Source organism: Lissotriton helveticus, chromosome 12 (assembly GCF_964261635.1).
Source record: "Lissotriton helveticus chromosome 12, aLisHel1.1, whole genome shotgun sequence".
NCBI lineage: Eukaryota > Metazoa > Chordata > Amphibia > Caudata > Salamandridae > Lissotriton > Lissotriton helveticus.
Window position 1 is genome coordinate 76,741,645 of NC_136073.1, and position 12,319 is coordinate 76,753,963.

Genomic DNA, 12,319 nt, shown 5'->3' on the forward strand with positions numbered 1-12,319 from the left:
CTCCGGGGGACAGGGAAGCATGAAGTCACACTCTGTAAATTGAAAAATGCATAGGAGAAACAAAAACCACCTCACTTTAATGCAGGCGACATTCAGTTTAACGGCTGATCGTAGCTACAATCAGCAGAGAAAAAATGAAAAAGCGAGTGAGGCCGTAAATGATGTAGAGTGGTGACTTGCGGCATGTGTCGCACTTACCACATCAAGTCTGCAGCTCTACCTATTGGTGTTGCCCACCGGGGACCGCATCTTATTCGCACAGTGCTCGCTAGCTGATTACATCAATAAGCAGGGCATAGGAACACAGCATCCTTACACTTGCTAGAGTGCTAGACCGTGTTATTCCAAAAACAAAGATGGTGTACCAAAATAGAACCGCTCGGTTCTATTAGAGGGTTTTGAGAAAAAAACAGAGTACCCAAGCAATATCATTGGGGAAATAAAGGAATATACTAATCCACATATCTGTTCCATTTGAGGTTTTTGAAAAAACTTTATTGAATACCCTTGCAAAATCATTGAGGATGTAAAGGAATAAACTAATCCACATATCTGTTGATGTAATTTCTTTGCGGAAAATGACTGACTGGAAATTAATAGATCATTCAGTACAACAGGGCAAACAGGTGGTACAATGTTTTCCCATCCAATATTGGTCACAAAAGGTGGTGACAAACAGTGTTTTATTTATTTATGGGTCAGATGTCTCGGCCCAAAGATGGTGTTATATTGTTTAATAACAGGTCTACTTCTTGGTTCATGGATACATTTTCGGAACAACTCTGGGTGTCAGGGTTCGTCTAGTGTATTGCCTCTAGGTAGTGATGAGCTTATCTAATGAATTGGTTCCAGGTGATGTTATTTAAACCCTCCAAATTTCTTTTAAGTCTAAAGACCCAGCGCTGTTCCCTTTCGAACAATCTTAATTCAGATTTCTTTTTCATTAATGTTTTCAAGAATGACCCATTGATAACCATGGGCTGCATGTCTCTCCCCTACATAATGTGTTGACATTTTTGTGCTGGGACAGCCACATCTCAAGTTGCTGTGTTATTCGCAGATCCTTGTTTTAATCTTACTTGTCGTCATCCCTATATAGTGTAAATTACAGGAACACGTTATCAGGTACACTACTCTTTGTGTGTTGCAGTTTGTAAAATTCCTCAGTTGCCAAGACATTTCGCTCTTAAAGAACACCGTTTTCATTGGTTTGATCAGGTTGCAAACACTGCAGTTCCCGCATGGGCAGTGGCCCATAACTGGTGCTAAAGTACCTTGTAACCCTGCTGAGGTCTTCTTGTTATTAAGAGTGCGTGTGGACCAGCATCTCTTTTAGACTCTTCCCCCTCTTGTGGGAAAACATAGGGTGTGGTATTGAGGGAGATCCACTATTCAAAATGTGCCAGTGTTTGTTGATGATTTTTGTCACTAGATTGGATGCTATAATGAAGGTGGTAGTGCATATTGGTCCCTCTTCCTTGTCTTTCCCTACCAGGGGTTCTAAAAGGGCTTCCCGGTTGTTATTTTGTGCCCTCTTTTTGGCCTGAGCCACCATTTTCTTGGGTATTTTCTGGCCTCCGACTTGCATGCAGGGTGGTCTGCTTGTATTGTGTAGTCCCCAAGCTCAGAGCAGTTCCTCCTTATTCTCAGGAACTGTCCGAAAAATCAATTTTGCCTCAGATGTCTAGGGTGAAAACTTTCATACAGTAGAAGGCAGTTCTTAGCTGTTGGCTTTTCACGTGTAGTTTTTCTCAAGGTACCATTGTCCGTTTCTATGTACAGATCCAAGAACACCAGTTTCTTCCAGTCCATAATATTGGTGAATTTCAGGAATTCATTTTGTATATTTAGCCACCTGAAAAGTTTGTTGCTGTAATTTCATGTCCCTCCCAAATCTCCAATACATAATTGATGTAGTTTTCCCACATTTTTATATTTCAAAAAGGGGTTGAGAGGTACCAGTATTCTGTGCATTTCCAGGTGATGTACATAAGACACCAGCTACACCTGGGGCAAAGGTGCTTCCCATACTGGTCCCGTGACATTGTAAATACAGTGGGTCTTCAAATTTGAAGAAATTCTGGGTTAGAGCCCACTTACAATATTCCATCACCACGTTCCTAGATGTCTGGAAAATCCATTCTTCCTCGAAGAGGACTTCTTCGATTATGTTGAGAGTTTCTCTGTGTGGTAAACTGGTGTATAGCCTTTCAATATACAAACCCATAAGGATGTGAGTGTCCGGGTTGAACTGTGCATCTTTTAAGAGGTTAAGTACTGCCTGTAAGTCCTTCAGGTATTATCAGTCTTTTGGACAATAGGTCTCAGGAAGTGGTTCCAAGATAGATCCTATCCCCGACACTATTGGTTGCCCCGGTGGTTTATCCAGTGTTTTGTGGACTTTCGGGTTTGTGTAGAAATAAGGGGTTGCTGGATTTTTATTAAGAAGGAATTTTCCTTCCTTCCTTGTGATCCAGTCATGTGCCATAGCCTGTTCAATCATACTTGTGATCCGGATTGTGAGAAACTCCCTAGGGTCGGTCAGTGGTATATAGTTCCTCCTGTCTCGCAACAGGCTTAAACATTCCTTTCTGTAGGTTTCAGTGGATTGGATGACTGTTGCTCCTCCTTTGTCTGCTGGCTTTATAACTATTCTCTTGTCCTTGGATAGTTGCAAAACAGAATGGAGTCAACTTTTTTATCAATGCTTCTTTTGATGTAGTCTGGGCTTTCTTGTGACACCTAGGACCATTTCTTAAGATTGCAGTTCCTGGATTGAATACACATGTGCAGGAGGGAACTGTCTGTGCATGCGTTACCTATTGATTTCACTAGCGAGTCTTGAATAGGATAAAAATGTTTTAACCATACCCATTAAGAATTTTCAAGTCCATTAAGGACATGGAGGCGAGAACTATGCTTCTCATTTCTTTACTGCAACAAACAGCAGCCAATTAGCAGCTCTGCCAAGTACCACGCATCAGGCGTTAGACTAACGAAATTTCAGTGCGGTGGTCCGCATCACTGCACTGAAATCCACTGTCATGCATTTATAGAACCTCAGCTTCCTGCCTGAGCACTGCACTTTAGGCAGTCTAACACGCATAGACAGTCTAGTTGTTAGCACTACGTTTCCCTGTGACATAATGCAACATCCTTGCCCTGGATGGTAGCCTCATTTCAAACTATGAATTCTGATCCCGCAGCGTGCTAGCGTGTGGCAAGGAAGTGCACGGGAAAGCAATTTGGTTGCTACATTGTATTGAAGCGGACATAACTGGTAGGATACTGCAGCCTTACTTCTGTTCCCCTTTCAATTTTTCCTTACAATGTTACTTCACTGGCCATATTTCATGGTTTTACAATAGTGTAAGCACTCTCCCGCCATGTAGAACCGCAGTCGGACGCTCCAAGATGGATGTCGGTCATGTGTCCTTGCGTGAGCGATGTTAATGAACGCTCTGGAGGTCTTGGACTAAGTAGACAGGAGACATCACAATGCAGTAATTAGATAGGATGCAAAAATCAAAGTCGATCGACCAGTTATACAAAAAAAAAAACATTTCCCATAAACATGAGAACAAGTCACATCATCCACTAATCATCAGGCATTACCCTGCCAAACAAGGCTGACAATCGTCCTACCTCTTTCTTTGCAATTATAAAATCAGTTCATACTAACTCCATAACTCAACTGTTACCGAACCGTTATTGATCACAAAACTGATATTGCTTTTTGTTACACTGTTTTAAAAGTGCATGAGATGACCTTTACTGTGCTGAAGACGTGTTCAGCTTGTTGCCTCGTAAAATAGCCTTCAAGTTGTACAAATAGATTAGGGGTCCCCCGTTTCCAATAGTGATTCAGTGGGGGTCCTCAGAAGTCAAAAGGTTAAGAAGCATTGACCTAGAAGACTGGTCTGCAATGCTCAGTGTAACGTTGTTGGGCACAGAAGGAGGAGGAGGAGTCGGAGGTGGTGGTTGATGTGCATGTTGCAACGGTGCTCGTTTAATACTGAGATTGTCCAAGTGTCACTTTTTTAATCTTTTTGTTGTCAATGACAAAAGTATAAATAGAGCATTAAAAAAAAATAACACAAATGGTTTACTTAGTTTCACAAATATATTCCCAGCGAGAGGTGGGTGGGGGGTACACCAATATCCACATAAGCACCTTCAACCATACAAAATCTCATATAAAAAACCACATACACAAACGGCTTAAAATCGCCTTTTGTAAAGACTATTAATCTCAGGGTTGATCCCTGCATGCAGCTGTGCGACAACCAGCATTGCAGTTTGTTCAGGAGTGGGCGCGTGGCATATGTGCCCTTTGTCTCGCAGTCCCTTTTCAAGGGCATCAGTCCACACACTAGAGCGAGTCTCGCTCCAGACTGGGGTAACACAGCTTGTCCACGGGGTTGCGGCTTCCGCTTCTGTGGCTCTGCCACCTGCTGGACAGCTACAGGTACTGCGGGCAGGACAGGTTCTCCACCTCCACCTCTATGGACACAATGTGATGGCCGGGCACCATCGCCAGGCCCAGCACCCGCGGCTCCCGGGCAGAGAAGGAATCTGGAGACAGGAAACAACAGGTTAATCCATGAGCTGGCCCCACAAGGAGCACTTCATCGAACAGCAGGGCCTTAGCAGGTTCAGTTAAGCATAAACACAACACACATTTCACCATTCTTAGTCACCGCTTACATCCTAACAGTTTTCCATTCTGGGTCATTTCACTACAGTAAATCAGGTTCTGCATGCAGTATGCACTTATTCAGGGAGAGAAATCCACAACTTTTTATTTTCATTGATATAGCGAGCCTCTTTTAGGGTTACCCTGACACCCATCGCGGCTTCCAGTTGTTCCTTAACCCCATTTTTAGGTTGAGCCTGGGCAGGGCATGCGCTGCGAGACATGCTGTATTGAGGTATGGCATAGAAGCTTCGCCCATTGCCCGCCTACCTTTTCAATTGGCTCCTGTTACTGTCCTTTCGAAATCATTGCTTTTCATTTGTGGATAGGCTTAGTCCCTTCTTGGTAAAGAATTGTCTGCATTTGTAACCTCCCATAACTACTAGACTTTTTACTTGTGTTGTTACACGGTCTGTTTTATCTAGTTGGTGAGCACTATTTTCTTTAATGATCTTCCCTTTTGCACCCACGACGTTGCAGCACGCCGCCATCTTTTATATTATTAGTCATGTATTTTTTAATTTCCAGAGCGCTCTGCTTTAACTATAGCAGCCACACTTATTTAATTTACAGCGCAACTGCTTTCACTTTAACAGCCGCACTACAAAAGCTTTCTTTCTTTCTACAATTTGTGTAAAAGCGCTCCATACGCGATTTCACTTTAATTTTGCCTGCGCCTCTTTCTTTAGACGCTGCTCAGTGTAACCTGAATATAGTGAGCAGTGTCTAAAGAAAGGGGCGCGGCCACCATTAAAGCGGTCTGGCATTTGCGAGAGTTTGAGGTATTGCATTAGGAATGACAATGCCTTTCATGTATAATGTCAATAACTTAAAATCTCACAAGACCTATTGCATTGAAATTGCATGTTTCTCTCTGCCACTCTAGTACAGAAATCTTCTATTGGTTGAGGAAAGAACAACAGAAGCGGGCAGCCTAATGGAATTCCCTGTCATGTATGCAGCTAAAACACTGTGTGTGAGCCAGTCACAATGTAACAAACAGGTGCTGGCATACAGTTCAACTTGACTTCATTTTGTGGTGTCACACTCTTTGGACTCACCGTCAAATGCCAAACCAAAGAAATGGTTCCCATAGACTTCAATTACATCACCAACCCGGAACACCTGCAACTTCCAAACCATGTTTCTTCTCCATTGCTTTACCTTTCCAAACCCATTTGACCGTACCCCCTTCCCATGCTGACCCTAATGTTGAGTTACAAGCGTGGGGCATCCAGTCTCCAGTCCCCATTCCCCAGGAAATACGAGCTGGGGACTGGAGCACCTACACTCACTGAAACAGGGCCTAGAGGCGTGCGCTCAAACTGCTGAGCATGGCTAAGTCAAGGACCAGAAACAAGCATTGGCATAGCCAATAGGTCTCGCTTTTGGGACCTTATAAGTATTTAGTTATGAAGCAGAATATCCTTGTTGCAACAACTCCAACTGTTGCATGGCTAAACATTTACAAGGTCCCAAATGCGAGACCTACTGGCTATGCCAATGCTTGTTTGTTGTTAATTGCACCCTGCATGAGGCTGCAAGACTAGCACACACTGCTAGCTAGAACAGCACTTGGCGTCCGCAGAAGGAGAGATTGGGAAGATAAACAGGGAGGCGGTATCCGCTCCCACTGCAGCCCGGGCCACACTCAGGAAGGAAGCTGAAAAGCAGTTGTAATTTCTTCCTGAATCCCGTTACTTTTCTATCTTATATTCACCTAAAATACCGCTTATTAGCAACGTTTCTTTAAGTTTTCTTTCACAGCTGTTTATTACTGATATGGCTTAGCACTTTAGTGCACACCTGGGCCACGCCAATTCACATCCCAAATGAATAAATAAATAGAGATACGAAGGCTGAGAAGGGGCTACAGAAAGCAAGAGATTGATACAAGATATATCTAGGAAAATAGAGAAAGTTCGAGAGAAGAGTGTAAGAAAATGGAAAATAGAACGAGTGAAAAAATACCTGAGAGATGCGAAGTGCGAATTGCGGGAGAGGGGAGAGAAAAAGAGCGCATTGAAAGAAGACAGCTGAAGGGACATAGATGGAGAGATAGATAAGAACACAGAATGGGTTAATAAATGAATAGCAGGAAAGTAAGGAGAAGAAGATAGAAAGGAAAGAGAAGAAAAGCAATGGAGTGTGACAAACCGGGAGCACGAAAGGGAAAAAGAGAGTGAATGAAAGCGGAATTTAGCCTTAGAAGAAGGAAATGGTGACCTTTATGTAGGACCATAGAAAGAAAGCCAGATTAAGGGGGGCGTCAAGAAGAAAAGAGAGCGGGGAGTCACGGGTGAAGGAAATAGATTGGGAACAATGTGATAAGAAATGTGTGGCTATCAAGTGAGAAGAAGAAATGATGAAAGGAGATGGGCGGCAGGTAACGGCTCCCTCATCTAATTGCCTGAAGTGAAGCCTCACCCACAATATGCTTTGATAATTGCTTGCATTGTCGCCGTCCTCCGCGGCAGAGGGGTCCCGGGCGAAGCCTCTCATCTACCTCCTTTGATTTGGAACAGTTCTGATCAAAGGAAGAGCAGAGGTAAGTGTCTTGTTGATTTCTTCCCCTCCCAGCTGGGTTTACCCACTTTCCATGGAGGCGCTAGCCGGGCCTTGCCTGCATCTTGAAAGGAGGGCACAGCCCTTTCAAGACACCCTTTTGTTGCGCTTCTTGGAATGGAAAACTGATCGTTAAGGCATGAAACAAAGAGAAAAACGGAGAAAGAAGGCAAGAGCAAGCCAAACAGCAGCTGTCAGTATGACAAAGAGAGGCACATGTCGCTTTTTAAATGGAAGAAGTGCCTTCCCATTGGGATATTTTGTTGTCAAATTCTTACTTTGAGATATTGTTAAACAAGCACTGGAAAGTAAAAGCGATTGCGCATGGGTGCGTACGGGCATTCAGCTCTTTTTCAAAGCACATACTCGTGCTTGTGGCGCACCGATGCGCACTCCCACAAGCTGTATGCCGCCACAAGCATGAGTATGTGCTTTGAAAAAGAGCTGCAGGACGGCTAAATGTCTCCTATGCAGTGCATGCGCAATGCGTAGGCGAGACCTAAAAAGGACACCTACAGTCAAAGAACTGTTTATACAGTCGAAAGTATAGTCTGGTAGGCAAGGGCTATATCCTTTTAAACATTTTGTAGTTTGGCAGTGTAACATTGTGTAGAATTCCATGGTGCTGTCTTGTTGATGCTGTGATGTTACAGTGTTATCAAGACAGCATCCTGGAATCCTACATACCATCCCATCCTCGACGCCTAAAATTTGTAGTAAATCACTTCAACACGGTGTAGATGGAAGAGAGATTTACTGTAGAGAACTACACAGCTGCAGGTCCACACTTGCCATGTACAGCAAATTAGATACAAAGGTCCAGTTACAATTTCAACCTTTGAACAGTAACATTCTGAGCATGCACTTGACACTGTGACATCACAGCTTCGACAAGACAGCATCATGGAATACTACACATTGACCTTTAGAGGGGTTACTGTTCTGCTACATATTGTGGTGAAGACGAAACCGATCCATTCATTGAGGTGCAGCAAGAGCTTAAAACCAATCCACAATCTTGGAATATTAGGAGCTCAAAAGAAATATGGGAAAAGAAAATGGCACCAACTGCCACAGGAAGGAGTATTCTATTAATTAAAGATGAGGAGTTATTACCTAGAAGAAAAAAACAAGCACTGGTAAAGCCAATAGGTCTCGCCTTCAGGACCCATTGGCTTTGCCAATTGATTCTGAAGGTGCTGTACAGTGTAGGGATGTTGTGCATCATTGTCAAAATAAACAAAGATTTGCAATGCAATAGGTCTCGCATTTTCGAGTTTGAGCTATTGGCATTGTAAATGACAATGCCTTTTATTTATGTGCTGTTTTTCAAAACAGAAAAACAAAAAGGCATTGTTATTTACAATCAAACAAAGAGAGGGACGAGGAGCTTTGGGAAAAAGAGGTCCACTACCTGTGCTCCCTAGCTAGTACGTCAAAATCACTAGTGCACTAGGGGAGGAGAAGCACACTGATGAGAGACCAACACAGAGCGGAGAACGGAGACAAGCACACAAGGAAGACAGTTGGAAATATATGCACCTATGGTATACTTAAGCAAAAAGAAATGAAACAACTGCGAGGGAGAGAACAAAAGCAGGAGGACGAATAGGTAGCATGGTGGGCAAGAGAAGCATATGAAAGGCAAGCCTGAAAACACATGCGCTAAATGTGTGCGTAAGCAAAAGGAAACAGTAGTTCCCCTAAAAGTGAGCAGTGAAAGGGCACAAGTAAAGAGCCAAGCTCCAAAGGTGGGACAAAAGCAAGCTGGACAAGGTGACAATATACTCAACCCATGGAAAGGAATGTGCAGATGTTTAAGCCCACTGTAAGAGCTTAGAAAGCGGACAACAGGTATTTTGCAACCAGCCCGCTTGCACTGTTTGGTAGGCTCAACCTAAAAATGGAGATTGCTTTCACTCCCTGAATGTCAAATAACTTTTAGAAAGGTTCCTTAAATGGAAACAGGAGCTGGGGATATCACTGCATTGGGAAGCTTTAGCTAATCTGGATGCACTTAACGCTGGTAAAGTATGTGTTGTTTATAACCAATATACATTTTTCTATGCAAACAAGCAAGCAACAATAAATGATTAAATTAGACATCAAATATGCTCCACAAGTGAAAACAAAAATGCAATCATTTTCAAATAAGTAGAGTGGACAAGCCAGTATTAGCAGACTAAGAGGCTTCCATGGACTTCTCTGGTGTAAGGAGGTAAAACATGATTCTATAAATAATTAATGGAGTACAGTTACACCTCTAATTTACTATTGACAGCAAACCCAATATCAAAATGAGCTTGTTGAGGCATGTTTTAGGTACTTCTAGGTCATCATCATCATCAACTTTACTTCGCACCTCAAAGATGCATAAAAGTACACCAATCGAAAACATTTCATTACAGTTGATAAGATATAAAATAAGAACAGTGCAGGTTACAATCAGAATCGAATAGCAGCAATCATAAATTAAAAATAAGTGCATAAATTAAAAATAAGTGCAATCAGTAAAAACAATAGTTCTTAGGATTCGATAGGTAATTCACTTCTATGTCACTATCAGGTTCTACCAATAAGCTGCAACTGTGTTGTGAAAATCAATTCATCAAAGGTGCAGAACATACAATGGGTTTAAAAAAACTTTACATGCAGTGCATCTGTCAGCAAAGTCTCTGGTCAGTTCTTTAAGTTACTAAAGCAACAGGAATTGGCAAAACCAATAGGTCTAGTTTATGAGGGAAATAGGCATTGGCAATGATTTGCAGCTATGCCGTACTTTCGCATAGCAGCTGTGCAGCATAGATAAACACGCATCATGGCGTCTTTGGGTTGGGGGAACAAGGTAAGAAGGAGGGAGAGAAGAACATGGATGGGAAGAGGGCAGGTGAGCGGTGATGGGGCAATGGAGGGTGGGTGGGACATGCTGGGACAAGTGCACAGACACAGGAGGGTGGGTGGGAGCAGCTGGGGCAATCACACTGACAACTGAGGGTGGGCGGAAGGGCCTGGGACAAGAACACAGACAAAGTTGTGTGGGGGGAGGGCCTCAAGAAGCACTCTGACAATGCAGGGTGGGCAAGCGGGGCTGGGGCAGCAAACGGACAACAGGGGGTGGGCAGGAGGGGAAATGAGAGAAACATGGATGGGGAGAAGTACATGAGGGAGACAGCTGGAAAACACATGCACTCTTGTACAGTGCTTAGATAACATTTTAAAAATTAGAACCTGAAAAAGTGAGCAGTGGAGGCGCTCAATTATGCATCCATGTTCCAAAGGATGAACAGACAAAATAAAGAGGAACAACAGCCTGCAGAAGCGGACAAATAACCAGCTAAATGAGTGACAATGAAGCCAACCAATTGTAAGCAACAGGCGGCTCTAAGCTCACTGCAAGGACACAAAAGGTTGCATAAGAGACACAGCATGCACTCTCTTAGGCAAGACCTAAAAAAGAAAAAGTTCTTTACTTTTGGTAATGATATTTCTAGTGGATACTATACCAACTCCAGACTTCTCGCCTTATGAATATCCTCAAAACACCAGGCAGATTTGGAACCTTTTCCCTTCAGCAATAACTTTGCAGCACCATCAGGTGGTGTCATGCTGCCTCGACAACGGCTCCACATGCCAAGGATACGATAACATGGACATAAACAAGATGCCAACCAGTACCCTGTTGTCGTTGTAGGAACTTTTCGTTCTCTACATTGAAATGTGCGGAGAGGAATTGAGAGAATCAGCAACAACAATACAGCATATGTTGTTTGCATACCTGGGGATCTTATTAATAATGGCACTTCTCATAGTAGAGAAAGGAGAGCATCGAGGAATGTGCTGCAAGATATAGTATCCACTAGAAATATAGACACCGAAGGCAACTTTTTTTCTGACTGATCCATCTTCCAGCAGATTCCTCACTTTATGAATGTGTACTGATGCAATACCTACCTGGGATAAGGCACTGAGTAGTGTTGATTAAACAAAGCCAAGTAATATGGCCCTCGCAAACTATCCGCCGCTGCTTGTGTTTGCGGCAAGCCTTTAATGTTTAGCAAAGGTGTGTAAGGATGAGCACGTGGCTGCCCGCATATGCCAACCACCGGAACACCTCTAAAGATAGCAATGGAAGGACCCATAAGCCTGGTGGAAGGGGCACTGATGCCAGCTAGAGCGTCTTTTTTGGCAAAGGAAAATCAGATGTTAGTACAAATATAACCCAATGCGAAATGGTGCACCTGGTCACAATTTTTCCCTTCTTGGCATCGGCTATGCCTACAAAGAAATGACCATCTATTTTGTGCTGTTGTGTACGGTCAGTATATGAAGGCAATACATATGGCAGTCCAGTGTAAGCAGCCGCGGCTCCTACTTGGTGGGATGAGAAGTGAAGACAAGCATTGAAAATGCAATAGGTCTCGCAATAGAAGAGTTTGACATTTTTCGTTTTGCAAATGGATGAGTGGCGTTGCGTGGATGAGTGGCGTTGCGTGGATGAGTGGCGTTGCGTGGATGAGTGGCGTTGCGTGGATGAGTGGCGTTGCGTGGATGAGTGGCGTTGCGTGGATGAGTGGCGTTGCGTGGGTGAGTGGCGTTGCGTGTGTGAGTGGCGTTGCGTGTGTGAGTGGCGTTGCGTGTGTGAGTGGCGTTGCGTGTGTGAGTGGCGTTGCGTGTGTGAGTGGCGTTGCGTGTGTGAGTGGGGTTGGAATGCAATAGGTCTCGCATTAGAAAAGTTGTAGTTATTGGTCTTGTAAATGACAATTTATTTATTTTTTCGTTGTTAAAATTGCTAAATTGATGGCTTTGTCATTTACAATGCCAATAGTTATAACTTTCGCGAATGTGACACCTATAGCATTTGGAATGCAACATGTTTTGTATTTACGTGACTTATATGGCAGCTCTGGTCGTTATGCTACATCTCTAGATAGTTTTATCTTTCGCAAATGTGACACCTATTGTAACACAATATGTGTTGTGAGGGTGAGTGAGGGTGAGAGGGTGAGGGGTTGAGGGTGAGTGAGGGTGAGGGTGAGTGAGGGTGAGGGTGAGTGAGGG

General features: G+C 43.4%; 1 protein-coding gene across 2 annotated transcripts in view; it reads right to left on the bottom strand.

The window, feature by feature from the left end:
• Positions 1-473: 473 nt before the first annotated feature.
• The window catches only part of NAA38 (N-alpha-acetyltransferase 38, NatC auxiliary subunit), a 68,100-nt gene continuing 56,254 nt past the window's right edge, over positions 474-12,319 (bottom strand). For both annotated transcript variants that reach the window (XM_078669988.1, XM_078669987.1), the window contains exon 3: positions 474-4,575. In XM_078669988.1, the coding sequence (XP_078526114.1) occupies positions 4,463-4,575 (113 nt within the window). In that variant the 3' untranslated portion in view covers positions 474-4,462. The remainder of the gene's footprint in view (positions 4,576-12,319) is intronic.